Raw genomic sequence first — 18,709 nt, 5'->3', positions numbered from 1 at the left:
CCCTAGCGAGTCTTTCAAGGCTTACCATTCCGTCAACACATCTCCCTTGATGCAATATAGTGGCCTGTGCATCCTGAGCTCTTGCTGCTTTTATTGTGTGAGTGTGTAAAGAAGCACGTGACATGCTGAAGCTTCTTGTCAATTTTGTTGTCAATGAAACTTTCACGTCGTTCTGCCAAATTTTGAGTAACTCAGCACTAGCTAACAAATAGTCGGCGTAGCAAGTTCGTTATATCAAGGTCAACTGCTGCAACACCTTCGTTACATGGAGGTCTCAAATACTCGCAATTCAATGGGGGCGACATTGGGGAATTGAGAAACTTAGTGATATTGAGGAATTCACTATATGGAGGTTCGTAACGTCCAGGTTTAGCTGTATGTCTGTACTAACATTAATCTTTTATCCTTTAGCACGTTCAGTGTGGCGGCGATTATTGGAGCACTAATCCCTGTGCGTCATGGCCCACCAGTGGGCCACCCTTAAATTTTCTTGGGTGCTGCGTGACTCACCAGTGAACCATTGGCGAAGCCAACTTCTTGGAACCGCCAGAAAATAGCCATAGCAACCTTGCATTTTTGCTTTTGACAGGCTCTTTTGAAAAATTTGAACAGCTGCACAGCTTCATCACGCTACTCGGTATTCGTGGCCGCACAGCATGAACACACGACGCTACCCACCGGTGACCCATGGTACAGTGGACATGCTAAAATAACGCAGAGAGGGGAGTGTTTGCACAAGTTGTCTCTGTCGATAACGTTGCAAAATGATCAAAAGCCTGCTCATATCAGGCATGCTAACTGCCAGCTACAAATTCTTCTTCACTGCTTAGCTGTAGGAGTGCATGCAGATTTTGTATGTGGCGTTTGGATAAATCATCCAAATATAATTTCATCTGATATTTGTCCCAGCACATGATGTTTTTACCCAGGAGCTGCTGGTGTTTAAAAGCTGCATTCACCTGAAGTTATGTGTTGCTGCCAGAATAGATGCCCGTGGTGGCAAAAGTTGGTGTAAGGCGGCGTTGCTCTGTTCGGCAGCTGATGACGTTGCACCTCTCCTTCTTCACCAGACTGTCGCAGAAGCTTAGGGGCCTGGAGTCGATGCGCGCTTCGTATGAGCGCGAGATTGAGAAGAAGCGCGAGTGCCTCTCCAGCATCCAGCCGACGCTGCAGGCAGTGCTGGAGGCCTCGCAGCCGCTACAGGCTGACCTGGGGCTGCCCCTGCAGGTCCACCAGGTGGAGCATGCCAGTGCTCAGTACCTGGCACGGCCCCTGTACGTGCTTTACGTGCAGGCCGCCGCTTACCAGCACGCCTACGGTGAGGCTGCCTGTCCTGAAATTTCAACTGTTCGATGCCATTTAAAGAAACCGAAAGCAGAAAAACTTTTCACTTTTTCAGTGAGAAAAGGCAACTTTTTCTTATTGTGTATATGAGCAGAGCATTTATTTCAGACGTTCCTACCGTTGCATGGTGTCGACATGCTTCTCTTATTTCAGGTGTTGCTTTGAAGCTGTGGATAGTAGGGTTGTAATTGCCATTTACAGTATAATCTCGTTACAACAGACCCCAATAGTGCTCAAGATTTTGGTACGTAGTAAGAGAAGGCTGCAGAATAGAAATACTATTTCAACAAGCCTTTACTGTAACCATAGGTGAGTGTTACAACCAGAGTGACCTTCAAGCCATGCATAGCTGTATACAAGACATCATTTATTCACTCTTAACACCTCTGAAAGGTGGTGGCTCTATCACTAGTAGGTTTTGCCATTATACTTGAGAATTGGTTTTCAGGTTACTTCTGAGCCAAGCCAGGGTTTGATAGTGAACGTAACAGAATTTGGGGAAGTGAAGGGAGCCGACGCATTTGCGCTATATTTGCAGGGCCAAATGCAGTTTCGGCCTATCCGTGAATACTAGTGGGCCCATTGGTGTGCATAAACCTGTAGGTAGCGTGACTGATTTAACAGCTTTAGAGCTAAGCAGGTGAGCCCGATGCCGCAGGATTGAATTCCTTGGAGTGGGCGCTTCGGGCCGCTGCGTCTTGTTCCTCTGTCCCTAGTGATGCAGTCGGTTCCGGCACCGACATTTCGAACTGTGCACTGTAGCTGCCTACGCGACATGCTAACACTGGCAGTCATTTTTCTGAAAGAGTGATAGGTGGCCCCAGAAAAAACTTCCACAGGTCAGGAGTAAGGGTGTGCGAATATCGAAATTTTCGAATACGAATCGAATACGAATATGAAGAAACAATGGCTTCGAATATCGAATCGAATATCGAATATCTGGTCAGCACAAAAAATAAATTCAGAAAAGATAAACAAGCAAAAATTGTTGCTCATATTTTTTTCAAAATAGTGTATGGCCTTTGCAGCTGAAATAAACAAAATTAGACTGCCTGAGCACCGTATAAAAAAAAAACGATGTGCGCAAAATTGTATACTACTTAGGTAATTGAACTGCATAACAGTATCCAACATGTAATGTGGTCAGGCAAAATGCAGTCCATAACATGACAAGACTGGAAACAAAAATTACATGATGGCTACTAAAACCTCATTAATTCGGAGTTCACAGGACCGACAGAAATGCCCAGGTTATTTGAAGGTCGATTTATAAAATGCCCCGCGGCCCCGAAAAAAAAAATACCAAAAATGCAGTGGTCTTCTGAGGCGGCTCTATCGTGCAAGCACATGTAATCCCGTGACAAGCAGAGAGTTTCGGCGTGCTGGAAGGCATCGCGAACGTAAGCCTTTTGTGCCCCTGGACCGGCGCCAGTAGACTCCCATCGGCTAGAGTGGGGCTGTCGCATTTCTCTTGTGTGTGTCTTTGTTTCAAGTTTTCAACACGCCGATTGCAGTGTGCGTGACTGCTGTCATTTAGTGAGCTATGGCATCTACTGATGTAAAAAAGAGAAAGAATCTAGACATCACAACAAAGCTTGAGGTGATCCGTCGCGTCAAGAAGGGCGAAAAAAAGTGCTCCGTGGCACACACATTCGGCATTCCACGGAGCACTCGAAGTATGCTGTTACAAAACAAGCAGGACATCACGCTCAAAGCAAGTGAGCAAAGTCGCTCGGGAGCATGTCGTGTGCGCCCTGATCCTTTCAACAAAGTTGAGAAGATGCTATATGCATAGTTTCTCGGAAGTCCGAGTGAAAAACATCCCTGTACATGGCCCCATGTTAATGGAGCAGGCCAAATGGTTTGCCACGGCTCTTGGCAAAGAGAACTTTTGCGGTGGCACTGGGTGGCTGCAATGGTTAAAAAACCACCTCGGCATTGTGGGAAAAGCGAGACTGCAGCCCATGGACCAGGGTATCATGAAGGTTTTCGAGGTAGGCTACAGAAGGCGACTTGTTCAGTGGCTCCTTATAAACCTCCGCATGGGAACTTATCCCAGGATTGACCTGCTCGCCGCCATCCAGATGATTACCGGCATTTGGAACGACATTAAACAGGCCACAGTAGCCAACTGTTTCGGCAAGGCAGGCCTTGAGGTGGCTGGAGATGAATGTCCTGAAGCTTTGGATGACGACGATGAATGCTTGGAGGACACGTTTCGCGACTTGTCCCATTTTTCCAGCAGCGTCCCGTTGGAACTTACAATTGAGGACTTCATCAACGCTGACAGCGAAGTTCAGGTTGTAGCTGACCTCGCTGATGAGGACATTGTGGCCGGAATAGCTGGCGCCCAAGAAGGCGATTCCAGCGACGACGAAGGCAACTTTGTTCCAGAGAGATGTGCCCGTGCAGAGCTGCTGACCTGGCGGTCAGCGTTCAGCCTCATTCGGCGTTGTTGCGGCGAAATGGAAGGCACCGGGCTGTCGCACCTGAACAGTCTTGAGAAGATGGGAGACTAGTGTTTTCAACTTCATTAATCACAGCAAAAAGCAGTAGAAAATTAGCGACATTTTTTTCCGTGAAATGAAGTGCTTTCACGTTGCGTGCCCGGACTTTGAGGTTCATGACTCTTGCAGTCGGTAAGCCACAATTTGTTATGATCTCGAGTGCAGGTTAAGCCTCTATCTGTATATAGAATTTTTGCTATATCGAACTGTTTTCCGATCCTCTTAGAATTTGACATATGCAGGTTCGACTGTAGTTATATGACTGTGGTTTGGAGAAAATATAACAATATCAGGCTCACGGGAGGTGGGAGCGATCTTTGTTCTTATTAAAAGGCCTTTCACCCATGGCAGTTTCATAGATTCCTTGAGGCTTGTCCTTGAGCCAGAATTTTGCATCCAGATTTTCTTGCTGGGTCTCGGAGGAAGCAGCTTTGGTTGTACGGATGCTAACGAAACTGCTTGCCTTGCAGTTGTGTTGTTACGTTTGTGTTACTTTGAGGTGCGTGCGCCGCAGTGACAGCGAGGAACAGTCACGGGAGTGATGAGTAACGTGAAAGCAGACATGAATGCAGCTTAAGGTTTCTGCACAAATTGTGCTTTTTCTACTTGAATGTGGAAATCACTTGTGTGTGGAATCGGGTGCTTGCTGGAATTGGGGCGCATTGGAATCGAGGGTGCATTAGAATAGGGTACTATACGGTATTTAGAGTTTTAGTTTTGTTTTAAGTTCCGTTTGCTTGAGGGTGCAAAAATTGTGGTTCCGATTAATGAGACCCTGCCTTAATTCAGAGCCGTGTAACTCGGAGGCTGGTGCTCCGTTTATGTTTTACTACATTCGTATTGGGAACGGTGACCATTCTTGCCACGTTTATCCCTCCCCTTCTCTATCTTTTTTTTTTATTGCAGCTGTGCCTCGTAAGTACCGCTGTTAAAAGATGTCACTCCAATATAAAATTGCTCATATAATGCTCTGTGCCTGAAAAGTTCAAGTACACAGTGCTTAATGGTTGAAGCCATCTTGTTGTAATTTTTTAACAAACAATATAGTCATCAAGAAATTGGTGTGTATTCACATTGGACAACCCTAAGCATGGGTAGCACACCTGAAGTCGGGTGGGGCCATTGGCCACCACCCTTCAACATAATCTGCTGTGCATTTCAATAAAAGACTAAACAATGTTAAAGAAGGCATGCCTGTTATACGTCTCGGAATGGCGAAACTGCAGAAACATCTTAGTGTGCTCATTGTAAGAGCGTAATATAGGGGAAGTTAGTTTTGAGCACTTGTTAACCTTGTGATGACATCACATGTCAGGATTTTGTCTTTTTTACGTTACACATTTTTCCACCATTTCACTAACTGACTGTCATCAATGCACAGGTGACTGCTTTGAGGTCGCCATGGAGGGCAGTGTGGAGGAGTCCAAGGCCCTTCTGGAAACAACACAGGAAAACCAAGGTGTGTGCATGTGTGTGTGTTAGAGAGAGAGAGAGAGTGAGTGAGCCTTTTGCCCATGCAGCAGCCTAATGAATCAGCGGTGGTGAAATCCAGAGACGCAGTTCAGATAACACATCATCTGCCATTCATTTACCTCCGCTGTCACAGTTTTGCTTTCTCTGAGACAAGGGTGCAAGGGAAGCGTGTGGTGTGTGTGTGTGTACTGCCAGTGCTGTAACCATTAATTGCAGTGTACAGTGGCTTATAGAGACATGTAAGGCAGGCAGCCAAATGACTGAGCCCAGGGATGTGAGTGCTAAGGGTGTTTGAGTATTCGATAATTGCAAATATTCAGTCGAATAGTAAAATACTCGATATTCGATTCAATCTATATGTTTTGTTTCTAAAATCTCGAAATATTCGTCTCGAGTAAATAACGTTAATGGAACGCTTGCTTTGTGTGGCCTCGGTTAAGCGTTCCTCCTCTAGGATGGCGCACTCGCAGCCAAAACCCCAAATCCGTGGACACCTGCTAGGTGTGCATGCCGCATGCCTGAACACCCACATGTGTGCCGCAGCCGGTCTGCACATGCAGCAGATGCAAGCAGGCACAAGTGCAGTGCCCATATCTGCACCTGCCAGGTTTGCGCGCAGGTGCCAGAAGTGGCCCGGTGGCGTGCATCAATTCGAGGACGCACAGCTCTATTGACTTCCACAGAACGAGTCTGAGCTGACTGTAGCTGCTGCGCCCGCGTTTCTCCGCATGAAATTTGCTAATCAGGCGCTAAGGCGCGACCACAAAAAGGAGCTGAGCTAGCGCGAGACACATTGAGATGGGTGCCCTTTTCCGACACCTGGCGCAAGATGGCACTGGGTGTGAATGAAAGCTCTCAAGCTTCGTAACGTAATGTCAGCCTTTGAGAATGCTGCCCCGTGCTCCCTTGGTCTTTTCATCTCTTACGCTGTGCATGGTTGTCCGTGCCTCTCCAGGCTTGCATTGAATGCCATATTTGCTGCAGAAACGAGACTTGCAAGATAGAGAAAGGGAGAAGCAAGTAGACGAGGGGAGATGTCGCTACTTTGCGAAGTTTGACGGGTTTTAGGTGCGCGGTGCATAGGTCTAACAGGTGTTCGTGGAGTCACCGCTAAAACACAACAGCTGCGCAACGTCGCAGTAGCAATGAAGAGATGTAGTCAGAGGCCCCACATACAGGCCTCACACCCCATAAAAAGTTTGACGTCGCATGCAGGCCGACTGCCTCAGTTTCCAGTGGCAGTTTTCGCGGAAAGTCAACACAGCTTCAATGAGATGACAGAGCTGCACTGCACTCTCCTCTTTTTTCATGTAATAACCTTGAAAACGCTGATTGTGCCATTCAGCCTGTTTTGTGTGCCACATATATTCAAAATGTTCACTTCGAAATTATTTGAAGAAAATTACTAATCGCTTTGAACCAGAAAACTACTACGTATTCGCACGCCCCTAGTGAGTGCCTCTGAGCTCGAATATGTTTTGCATGCTGCAGACGGCACGCTTCAAAACTAAAGCGTAGCACAATTGTGTAGACAACACTGGTTTGTTCCTTCACTTTACTCTGAAAGCCGCTTGTCTGCAGTTGCCTGTGCACTTCTGGTTCAGCTGTGAGAATTAAACTGAACCCTTCCCTTTTCTTGGTGGCTGCAGACGAGGACAGTGGGGAGTCGGACCAAGAGGAATCGAATGCAGGGGTGAGTCGGCCATTCTTGGTTGGTTAGTGTCAGTGGGGCACTGCAACGTTCGTGGTGTATTTCTCTGTTTGTTTCGCAGAATTTTTATCCTGTGACTTGAAAGCCAGAAAGCAAGAGTTACAGCAGAACTTGCACATCTTCAGGTGCAATGAAAGTTGTTTTTGTAGTGATAGCTACATTACGCTAGCACTTCGAATCTTCAGCGTAGCACCCCTTGAGCTGCGTGGCCGCCCTTGAGCTCCGTGGCGGCGCCGTGGCTGGTCACAAGGTGCGGAGCAGCTGCTGGCGGCGCAGCGCGCCGGTGAAACCGAGTGGGGGGAGTGAATCCACGTCCAGGGATGAAAATGAAGGAGGAATGCCCAGCGAAACGGAGCAGTGAAAGACTGACTTTGCAATTCAACTGAGCTAGTTCCACTCGGCCAGATGTAGCTATCGTGTCACTCCAGGTTTAACCAGAGTTAAACCACCGCCAATTTTTTTAGCTCAGGGCAGCCTACATAGCCTTGTCCTTAGCAGTAGATGATCTCTTGAATTGTCTTGCATACAGTAAGTGCAGTTTGATCCCCACTGTCAACAAGTGCCCACTGGTTTTTTTTAGCACGTACAAGGTTTAGACATGGCTTTCAAATTGCGAAAAACGGCTCGAAATTTGGTTTTCCGAAATTCAAAAAAGCCTCTGCTCGCATGACCTATTTTCTGTCAGTTCCTTTGCTGAAATCTATCAAAAAGTACCTGAGAAAAAATTATGTTAATTGCAGCGTTGCTGTATGCCATGAAATGGTCGATAAATTGTCATATTTTATACCCTGCTGTTTTCGCGGGGCTTCAATTGAGAGACAGCATCTTAGGCTCGGCGAAACGCTTGTTTCTTTAGCCTTAAATCTGGCACCTCAGCGCAATTTCAATTATCAAAACCAAGCACCAAAAAAAAGCAGAAGTTTCAAGGTTTTGCGAAGAGAAACAGGTTCTTCCGATTGGCATTCCATGCCACATGACCCTGGGTTGCATCATCTGCTGTTGCACTAAGCAAACATGCTGGACTGGCTATTGCTCGGCTAACTGTTTGCTTTGCTAGTATTGCGTTGTTTTGGGTCCGGAGTTCGGCAATTGTAAATTTGTAAACTGACGCAGCTTGAAAGGGAAGTAGAAAATGGCGCACTGTTATGGCAGCCACAGGCTGAAGTCACAAACATGGAAGAAGGATAACAAGACCTTTCTGTGAGCTGCTACGAGCGAATTTATTGCGGAGGGTGTTATGGACGTGTATCCAAGCACTGCACACCTTGCTGGAAGCGTGTGTGGACACGCCGTGAAATTCTTTGGATGCTCTTGCTGCCACATAACAATCTAGCGCAAGCAGCTGACAAGGCTGCCGTGTGGAGAAGGGAGTAATCAGAAGCACATGAGGCCAAATATCAGGTAGCCAAGAAATGCTGAATAGAAAAACGACACCAAGGGCTGCAACCGTTGTGCCCTCTGGAGCAATGCCTTATTCTGAATACTGCTTCTCTGGGCTGTTGCTCTCCTTATGGAACCGATTTCTCCATAGATACTTTTTCTGTTTTGGCCCAGTTTCTTCTGTGTCACTTCCAGAACATCACTAAGTGCAATGGCAATCTTAGTTTTTGAATGTGGTAAATTGTGAGTTCTTGGTATGGCTTGGTTTGGTTTACGGGGGGTTTAACGTCCCAAAGCAACTCAGGCTATGAGGATCACCGTAGTGAAGATCTGCGGAAATTTCGACCACCTAGGGTTCTTTAATGTGCACTGACGTCGCACAGTACACGGCCCTCTAGAATTCCGCCTCCATCGAAATTCGACCTTTGTGGCCTGGATAGAACCCACATTTGATAATTTAGGCATAGTCATCTGCACATCTCTTTGCCAACTACAGAACAGAAATCATTACGTACTAAAAATTTGTGTGGGAGAAAAAAATATTCTTGACGCCTAGCAGACACTCGAAAATCCATTGATTGTTAAACCAGATATTGTCAAGTCTGCAGACTTTCCACGAATCGTAGAAGGGAAAAAAATTGTAGAAAAAGAACGTCCTTAATAATTTTATGCCCTTGTAGTTTGGGGAGCATCACCAACATGCGTAGAAATTTTCATGTAAATCCATTGAAAAATAAGAACATTTATGTTGAGAACCTCATCCTCCCCTTAAGAAAACGAATCGTTGACTCTGGCTTGTGGAGACCAGAAACAATTTAGCCATGGTGTTTGTTAGCTAAGCTGTTCTTACGCCATTAATGAATTGTCATCATGGTTTTTTTTGGCCTGTAGCTTTCAGACTGATTGTCTCTTGCAGAGTTGAGTTGTGTTTTTTTTTTGTGCTAGTTTTGTTTAAAGGGTGCTGTGCTCTGCAATGAATGAAGCGTTTTTCTCTTTTTTTTTTATTTCTTGATGCCGAGGGTCATTGAATTCATGCCGTCTCTGAGCCTCGTTTTCTGTTTCTGTGCTTAGAAGCGGCACAGGCGGTTGACACGCAGTGGAGCTGGCTCGTCCAACGTTGCCAAGTGCCTCCAGAAGCACCCGCTCACCGTGGTGCTCACCCTGCAGCACAAAGGTGAGCTGGGTGTGGGCTCTGACCATCTGCTGCAGCTGCGCGCTGGCATGGGCAGGGCTGCCGTTCGCACCAACCGAGGCCATCATCTGTTGGGCAGTGCAGTCTGTTTGGTTTCTGCTAGTACTCACGATTGTCCCTGTTGCGTGAAATGCTTTCAGGAAAAAAGAGAAGCCCCCAGTAAACCAGCAAGTGTTTTGTTTCGTGCTCTTTATGCGGTGGAGTTATGAAAAATCTTGTCACAACCACCCCTTCACTGCCGCAGCTGCCAAAGGGTGGGGAAAAACTCAGCTTGGTGGTGAGCTGAGGCTGCAGGTAGCACAAGGGATATGGAAGAGGCCTTTATCCTGCAGCAAAAATAGTTTGACTGATGATGATGATGATGGTGACTATCATTCTCTCCACGCTTCACAAGGAACACTGTTTATTTTTTCTGCCTGGCTTGTTTTTATTTTCGATGATCATTTGCTTGCTGAAAAGTAAGTTTGCCTCTCCAGAGCAAGCACATGAACAGAGTAGCCATAAGATACGCCTTGTCAAACTACCTCTGCGCGTGGTGCTTCTTGTTCTGTAATTTGGCCTGTGTTCTTGCGTGTTTCAGGGTACAGACTGCAGGTGACATTTACTTACGTCATTCCTCTGCACATTGTCACGGTCACAGCCAACGTCGCCGAGCCATATGGCGTTTCGAGCGGTGTTTCCGCAAGGTAGGCACTCTGGTTACCTGCCGCATAGCAAGTCTCTTTTTCAGTTGGCTCTTGGCTAACACTGCTCTTGGGGCTCACGTGGTGTTCTTAACCTTTTGAAAGCTGTTCTTTTGCTGCAGTGCATTAATTTGTTGTGATACCTTAATCGGTGATTGCTATAATTGCTGCGGTCGCGGTCCCTCCCGTGCAGTTTGACAATCGAGTTCACTTGTTCTGGGGTCTACTCTGGAAAACATATTCATTGCTCAAAATTGGTTTGTTAGCTTTTAGCTGTAAGCTAAAAGTGGTCATGTAGTAAAGTTTTTCCAATTCCTGCCCCGCGCCCCTTTCCCTTGATTGCAGAATATATTTTGCCCATGGTACTGACCACTCGATCTACCTTCTCTAAAGGTTTTCAAGGGAAAAAAAAGCATTTGGCAGGAAGAAGAGCTTTCTTATTGCACTGCAATTGTGTTTGAGCCCATGAGTTCATGTAGCTTGCCCTACTTGTGGCCTAGGCAGAGCGTCACAGGGACTTCTAGGACTGCTGATGTCTCCCTTCTCCACTTACACGTGACCGCTTGAAGTTCGGTTCTCTTTTCTTCGGCGCATGGAGCATGGGTCATGGCTGGATGTTTTAGTGCTTCTCAGCACTTTATGCTTGGCAGTATGCTGGCCATTTACAGTGTGCCAGTGTTATGGCTCTGGAACAGATATTCTGGCTCTGGTAGCAACATCTGACTTGGGGACCAATGCAACGAAAAAAGCTATCAAGAATAGTAGAACTCGAGAACTTTGAACATGCATGTGTGCAGTGTGATGAGAACTTGCACTTATAATGTGATGGAAGGGAAGTAGTTGGGTCCTTCCCAACTCCTTTCCCCAAAGGAAAGTGAAAATTTATGGAGCGGATACCATTATCGGGCTGGAATTCCTTGTGCGGTGGCATGTTGATGTTCTCAGCCCTCACATGGGTGCTTTGATAACTGTCCAGTTGAGGCCTTTGCGGGACGTCTCAAGTGAGGTTTGTTGAGGTGGGCTCTGGTGAGGCCAAGTCTGGCGAGTCTGGACTACACATGCATACTAAAGAAGAGGCCATGTGCTCATGAACAATTTACTCAAGGATTCATTACTCTGATTGGTATTGTGGAGTTTGTACTGTGAACTTCATGGTCCACGATGTCCAGGGCTTCATAATTTACCATATTTACATGATTGTAAGTCGGCCTATTTTCCAAAATTTGAAAATCCCAAGGGGGGGGTTGACTTACAATCGAAACGAAAACATGGCACCGTAAGTAAAGGCGAGACAAACGAGATATCGGGCATGCACCAGTGCGGTTGCATTTTTTTCTGCGTGGCTCCATCACATCGCTCTTCATGCTGGCCTTGAGCAGCTGCTATGTCAACGCTCAGAACTGGCATCCCCTCCCCGTGTGGGCGGCGGCTGATGGCGACTATCAATAAGCAGAAAACTGGCACCCCACACGTGGCTGCAGACTGCGGTTGCTGATAAGCGGCAGCGACCCAATAACGCAATCACGTTCTATGGGAAGCTCGAGCGTCCGAGTTTTCTTTTTTACTTTCAAATGCGCGCTCGGCGCTCAAGGGAGCGTTGATAGTTGTCGGAAGACCCACTGTTCTAATCGAGGCGGCACCCCCACTCGGAACAGCAGCGGTGCCGGAGTGTGTCGGTAGCACCATTCACGTGTAGTTTCTCTTTGGCTCTGATGCATTCGACTACTGCCGGCCGCGTTTCACAATTTTTTAATGTAGTGCTTCTTCAGTCGTCATTTGTGCTCCAAGTCCAGCAAGTGACTGGTGCTCATTCACAGCTACATTCAAGATGGCTGCCATTCCTTACGCTGAAGAAATGAACAGCTGTGCGGCGGGCCTCAAGTTTGACATTCGCAACGGGTGATAGAGGTGTGGCGGCTGCAGCGAGGCAAAATTTTCAGCTGTTCCATGCGATTTTTTGGTGCGGCTGTTCGTAAAGTGCGGGATTTCGCTGGACAACAATGTTAGAACGATGCGCTGTGGGACTGCAGCAGTGCTGACGACGGCAGCGATAGTGAGGGTGATGGCGCTAGCGGGGACAAGTAGTCCAGTGACTAATACATTGTCGTTTTGGAATGGGCCCAGGGGCACGCCTGCACGCGGCAGCCGACAGCGGTTGACGATAAGCGGCGATGGCTGGATAATGCTATGGCGATCTTCTATTAAAAGTGAAGCTTAAGGGACTCCCAAGTCCTTTTTTTTTCCTGACATGAGATATGGGGGTCGACTTACATTCGAATCGAGTTACAATCATGTAAGTAGGGTATGTGCTTACCTGTAACCTAGAAGCAAGAATGCATCGCACCCATGCTGAAGAAGTGCTTCTTGAACCAACGTGCCACCGGCTGGCACCCTGGCAGCACACCACTTGCAAGGTGTAGCTAGGTCTAGCCTGCTTTGCATGGAAGCCACTGCAGACGCTGGTTTGGAGCTATCCACTGCCCATGATTAGATGTCTAATCTAATTACCAGTATACCATGAATAGAATAACCGCTTATTAATAATAAAGTACATTTGGTATCCACAACACCTTCGACAGTGAAGAAAGCATGATGGGGCCACTGCAAGGCTGTAGTTAGTCAGGTTGGCTTCACCGCATGACAGCATGGGAAATGACTACGAGAGAATGAAGGCCTCCTTCAAGCACACCCCATGTTCACCTCGCCATGCGGTTTCTGCTGTCAGCTGATGCTAAAGGCTGCGCAGTGGCCCATCTCTGCACATGGAAAGCGATAGAATTGTGTTGTTAGGAAAAGCGCCACTTGCCAGGGCACGGTGCGTGACGCACAGTTCAATGCATCGATTGGCCGACGAAATTGCAGTTTCTTTCCTACACTTTTACACGATTTTCAAGGGGATAACTTGCTTGTTCAATATAGCCAATAATTCGAAATATGCAGGTTCGATATATCTGGGATTGACTGTATGTGGCTTTTTTTGATATGCAGTTAAAAAACAATATTTTTTTTCTGCACCATGCTAAGTTTTTTATTGTACACCTGATATTTTCATTTTAGCTGTTCACCATCCAGCTACAGTAGAATCCCGATGATACGAACACGATTGATACGAATTTACGGATGATACGAATTCGCAAAGAATTGCATTCTGGTCAACATGCAAAACGTTGGATGTTGCAAACACTCTCCCGGGCCACAGCTGATAGTATGAGCGTGTGAGCTGTGACAGTGTTCGTGGCCACCAAGTTCTGTTCATGCATTGCTAACTCCATGATTGCTAGTTGTACTGTACACTAAGGGAGCTGTGAGGGGTGGCACGCTGCTCATACATCACCGAAATCGCGATCGCCGGTCACGATGTGCAAACCGCTAGTAGTGAGCTGCGCCGGCATAGCCATAAATAAATCCAGTCAGCCATAAACAGATCAGCGTAAATGCGTTTCCCGTAATTTCGCATATGGATTTTGCTGGTTTGGATGATACGAAATTTCAGGTGGTACGAATTTTTTCGCAACCCCTTGAGATTCATGTCATTGATGTAGAGGACATACACAGCTAGTTCATAGACGTTCATATCTTGTTCTGCTACATCTGCATGCAAGACACCAAATGCAAGCGTTGCACTTTGAATTGTTCCTGACATGCCTGTAAAATTTCATGCGAGACTAATGCAGACATGCTGGTCTTACCAGTCTTGGGATCTGAAACTGAGATGCACTTTGACGGCACTTGTTCACATTGGTGTGTTTAAAAATAGCACATACTAGTTATCATCATTCAATTGATCTGCATTTGTAAATCTTTTCGCCTTGTTCTGTGCAGCCCAGTTATGTGTCCAACCACAATTCTCGACAACATGTTTGGAGATGACAATGGCCTCTGTTCTCCCAACCCTGCCAACCACTTCCAGCTCAAAAAAAATGGGTGAGAAAGTATCAGTTATACTGAGTTGTGTTTTCACTGTCTGAATAGAGTTGTTTCATGTGGCATGCCTTATGAAGCTTATGTGTAACACCTGTAGCACATGTAGCACATTTTTCATGATTTGTAGACTCAACAGAGCTGCTATGCGAGCCGAAACTGTCGCTCAGTGGTTATGGCGCTCGGCTGCTGACCCAAAAGACATGGGTTCGATCCCGGCCGTGGCGGTCGAATCTCGATGGAGGCGAAATTCTAGAGGCCCGTGTACTGTGCGATGTCAGTGCAAGTTAAAGAATCCCAGGGGGTCGAAATTTCTGGAGCCCTTCACTACGGCGTCTCTCATAACCTGAGTCGCTTTGGGACGTTAAACCCCCAATATAAATGAAAAAAACCAAACCCGAGCTGCTATGCAGATTCGAACTTGTATCAGGTAGCAATCACTGAACCTGTGTGATCAGAATGTGTGGGTATATGTCAAGCTGTTCTCAAAAGTTTTTGAAGTGCGACATTTGCAAGAAACAAAGGATTTTATTGTTACTTTTGCATGCAATTTGCAAATAGCAGCCTCTTTCTGACTGTGTACTTTAAATTTAGTCAGTGCGCCATTAAATCTCAAGCACTGTGCCCTGGATGCAAAGAAATTAACGTTCCTCACCCAAGTCATATGAAGTTACAGCAGTGGCTAAGGTGCCTGTTGCGACTTCTACATTTTGCAGTGCTGCTTGGTAGTATGTTGCCATTGTTCCCCGCACCAGTTGTTGCTCTGTGCAGTAGTAATGTTTCTCCAACTCCTGTGCAGACTGGCGGACTTCTCCCAGGTGGTGTCCGAGGTGGGCAAGGCGTACCGGTGGGCGCAGCGCCTCGCAGGCCTGGAGTTCCTGCAAGGCTGCGGCTCTGCCACCGTGGTGGCCAGCCACGAGGTGGGCCGGGCATTTGTTGAAGAGCTCGTGCAGACCGTCACCGCCCGCTTCGCGGCACGCGTGGCCCTCTATGAACAGCTTCTCTCACTGGGTAAGGACATAGTCATGCAGGGGTTTTCCTTCTGTTTCCCTTCTTTCATTCCCGCCTTGATTGGAACCGAGCCTCTTGCCCATTGCCATGTCCACAACCTGAAGAGGAGAGAAGCGCGTATGACGTCGGGTGGGTGAGGTAGACAGTGCATAAAGACCGAATGTCATGTGGTACTTCCGAGCCAGTGCCATGCCGCCTTCGTGGGCCTGCACGCAAGACACCATAGCTCGGCGACCGAGTTCTGGGACAGGGTTCGGCTGCGGGCAGAGGCACAGGCTGCCTCACGGATGGCTTTCGCCTCTGCCCGTGGGCCGGCCTTCGTCTACTTCTCTGACCTTGGCACGATACATCAAAAAAGTACCTTCGATATCGATACCCGATATTCTATAAAACTGCATTTCCGATGCTTCGATACCTCACCAAATGCGACAGTCACTGCTCCCTTTCTTTCCTCATTGCCAGTTGCTGGCCACATCAGCCCGCTTTCAAGTCAAACTTCTAAGTCTCATTTTTCGTTTCGTTTGCATTGCTTTCGGGATAAAAGAGACATTGCTTAAAGGATGCAGCTCATCCTTTCCTTCTCGAATGAGTACTGAAAATTTCACATTCCACCTCTTTTGGGCTGTCGGTGCTGAGGAAGTGACAGGCATTAGAACTGGCTGCATGTGTTGTTCACAGCCTTTGGGACGGAGAAATTACCAGAGGTGAACATTGTTGCTGGAACAGAGAACCTTCCCTCATGGAGCAACATAATTGTCTGGGGACTTTCTCTTAGCCTGCATAAAATTTTACACTGGAGTCCTATCACTCGGAGGCGAAAATGAGCAAGAGGACTCCATGACTTGTTTTTTACTACTTTCCAGCTTTGCTGTAGTTGACTTAACTCAGTCTTAGTTGCTGACCTTTGGGGCAGCACAGTGAGCGCTGCGTAGAAATGATTAGGAATTGTGTGAGTTTTAATTTTTAATGAAAAAAATTGCAGAAAGTTTAGTATTGCTTAGCACGGAATATCGTGCAGTAGCACTAGTTACGATGGGCACCTAGGGTTTTTACGTGCTCAAGGCATTTGACCTGAAGGCTTTTGCCCGGAAGGCATTTACCACGGAGACCTTCAAACTAAGGGTCTCTACCCTGAAGGCATTCACCTTGAACGCCTTCACAGAGGTGAAGTCCTGCCAGGTGTGCCCACGACTCTGTGGGCAGGTAGGCTGCCTGACACAAAGCAGGCTTCAGACACATATAGGTATATGCCCGAAATCGAAAAATGCAACTGATACAGTAGTGCTACCAAACTAGAAGAAAGAAACTAATATAATATATAATTGGTTTTTGGGGAAAGGAAATGGCGCAGTATCTGTCTCGCAGTATCTGTCTCATATATCATTGGACACCTGAACCCAGTAAGGGAAGGAATAAAGGAGGGAGTGAAAGAAGAAAGGAAGAAGAGGTGCCGTAGTGGAGGGCTCCAGAATAATTTCGACCACCTGGGGATCTTGGACATCGCACAGCACACACCGGCGCCTTAGCGTTTTTCCTCCATAAAAACGCAGAAAGAAACTAATATTGCTGGGTGCACCTGCTCATGTCTCTAAATGTGCATGTATACAAGGTTGTCCAACTCCACGCAAGTACGCCTTTTATTTTTAAGCGTGTTAAAGGCTGCAGGATGGCTTGATAAAATTTGGTTGGATACTCTGGTTTGTTGGTACTGCAACTTGTGGTTTCATTTAACTGTGTTCTCAGTATAGTGCTGTTTTTGCAAAAACCTGTGGTCTGTCTGTCTTGTGTGACACCTCCACCTTCTGGGCACCCTCTGGGCCCGGAAGGTGTCTCCTCTGAAGCTCCCTTTGGTGGGTGGACCTGCGGAGACCCACTGGGAAAAATGCCTCTTTCAGCTGCTAGCTTGCACCCGCCACATACCTCCACCCTCCACCCATCTCCACTTTCCACCCACCAGCAAACTCTAGAAGCTGCTACCAGACAAAAGTTTATGGTGAAAGCAAAACTCAAAGCCTCTATTGGAGGGTTATCATTGTAAAAGTGAAATGCATAACCCATATTGCTAATGCAGATTTGTCACATCGCGTCATTTGATTGCCTGTGCATTTTTTTCTGTTCGCAAATTTTTTTTTCTATTACAAGAAAACGCTTACATGCCAGCTGGAGTTCTCAATCCCTTTAACCTCAGGGAACCCTAACGGCATTCAGTAAGAGCTGAGAAATCCCTCTTTACTTGGCTTTTCCTGCCTAAATGGCATGCAAACGCTTAACTCCTAATAAAAAAAATGCCAAATTCAATTACTGATGACTGGCTGTGCAACAGTGAAACGGACTGTATTGAGGACTTAGTGTGATTGAAATTAAGCGCGTAAATGAAATGTAAGGGTTGAGGAGTGAATGGATTTAGGTACACAGGGGACCCCAAAAAACCACTCCAAAGATCCCAATGGTTTTGTGGAACTGAGTTTGAGAACTCCTGGCTGCCCGTAGGACTCAATGAGCTTCATGGCTGCATTACTGCTTCTTTGACAATCATTAGTGACAGATGGGTGCACTTATGCAAATCCAGCTGTTCTCCCATGTATGTGATAACTGAAGCTGCATCAAGTGCTACCTTCTTCAAGTCAGTGCTTCACCTGCAAAGCCCTTTATCTTGCCTCTCTGCTCATGCTATGCCTTCTGCCCCTGTATCGCAAATCATTTTTGTGCTGCAAGGTTGCACGTGACGCTGCCAGTTTTCTGATCTTGGTGCAGAAAAGGGCGTGGTGCTGGTTCCTGCACAGCTGTCGGACCACTTCCCCAGCAAGGTGACCTCGGTGCTGAAGCAGTGGACACAGGTGACACATGCCGATGTTGAGGTGAGCGTCTCTCTGCCTGCTCATGGGTTGGCTGGCACCTTGGGTGGAAATTCTGTAAGATGCGCTTCTTGCAAAGTTGCCGGAAAGTGAAGAAAACAGTATACCCACAATCTGGCAAATAAGGGCTGTCCCCTAAGGTGTTCTCGCAGGGGCTAACTGGTACATTGTGGAAAAATAGCTATAGCAACCAGGCTATGGTAACTAGGGGGATTCAGTGAGAACCCCTGACCTATTGGCAACGGCTGAAGAGACTGCTTTCCTTACGTATCGCATTTACTATGTGATGCTTCCATGCGACAGGATTACACTTTACATCATGTGATTTAATGTGGTGGTCAGTCCTGCACTGTGGAACATAAACATTTAGGTGGTGATCTCCATGGGACGATGAGCGCATTGGAGGAATAAACAGGGATTGCTTTAGGCTGTTGTTAATGTAATATATTTTATGAGAATGCACAGGCAAGAAATGCAACATCGCACGGAAAGATCTGGAAGATTAAGTGTTCTTTTCAGTTTTCAAACACTGGCATGACGTAATTAGACACTGTAAATAGTATACTTTTCTGCACAAGCTCTGACAAAACTGACTCGGTAGTTATATATAGTAGTAATGGGTATTGCAGGGC

General features: G+C 46.8%; 1 protein-coding gene across 1 annotated transcript in view; it reads left to right on the top strand.

Annotated features, from left to right (window-relative positions):
- The window catches only part of thoc5 (THO complex subunit 5), a gene marked incomplete in the record, with an annotated part of 36,653 nt that overhangs the window by 4,357 nt on the left and 13,587 nt on the right, over window positions 1-18,709 (top strand). The window contains 8 exon segments of the mRNA XM_077654935.1: window positions 1,071-1,318; window positions 5,233-5,310; window positions 6,974-7,017; window positions 9,487-9,589; window positions 10,188-10,293; window positions 14,113-14,214; window positions 15,011-15,222; window positions 17,977-18,080. Of these exon segments, the coding sequence (XP_077511061.1) occupies window positions 1,071-1,318; window positions 5,233-5,310; window positions 6,974-7,017; window positions 9,487-9,589; window positions 10,188-10,293; window positions 14,113-14,214; window positions 15,011-15,222; window positions 17,977-18,080 (997 nt within the window).

This window comes from Amblyomma americanum, chromosome 2, assembly GCF_052857255.1.
Source record: "Amblyomma americanum isolate KBUSLIRL-KWMA chromosome 2, ASM5285725v1, whole genome shotgun sequence".
NCBI lineage: Eukaryota > Metazoa > Arthropoda > Arachnida > Ixodida > Ixodidae > Amblyomma > Amblyomma americanum.
This window is presented reverse-complemented; position numbering and strand designations above follow the sequence as displayed.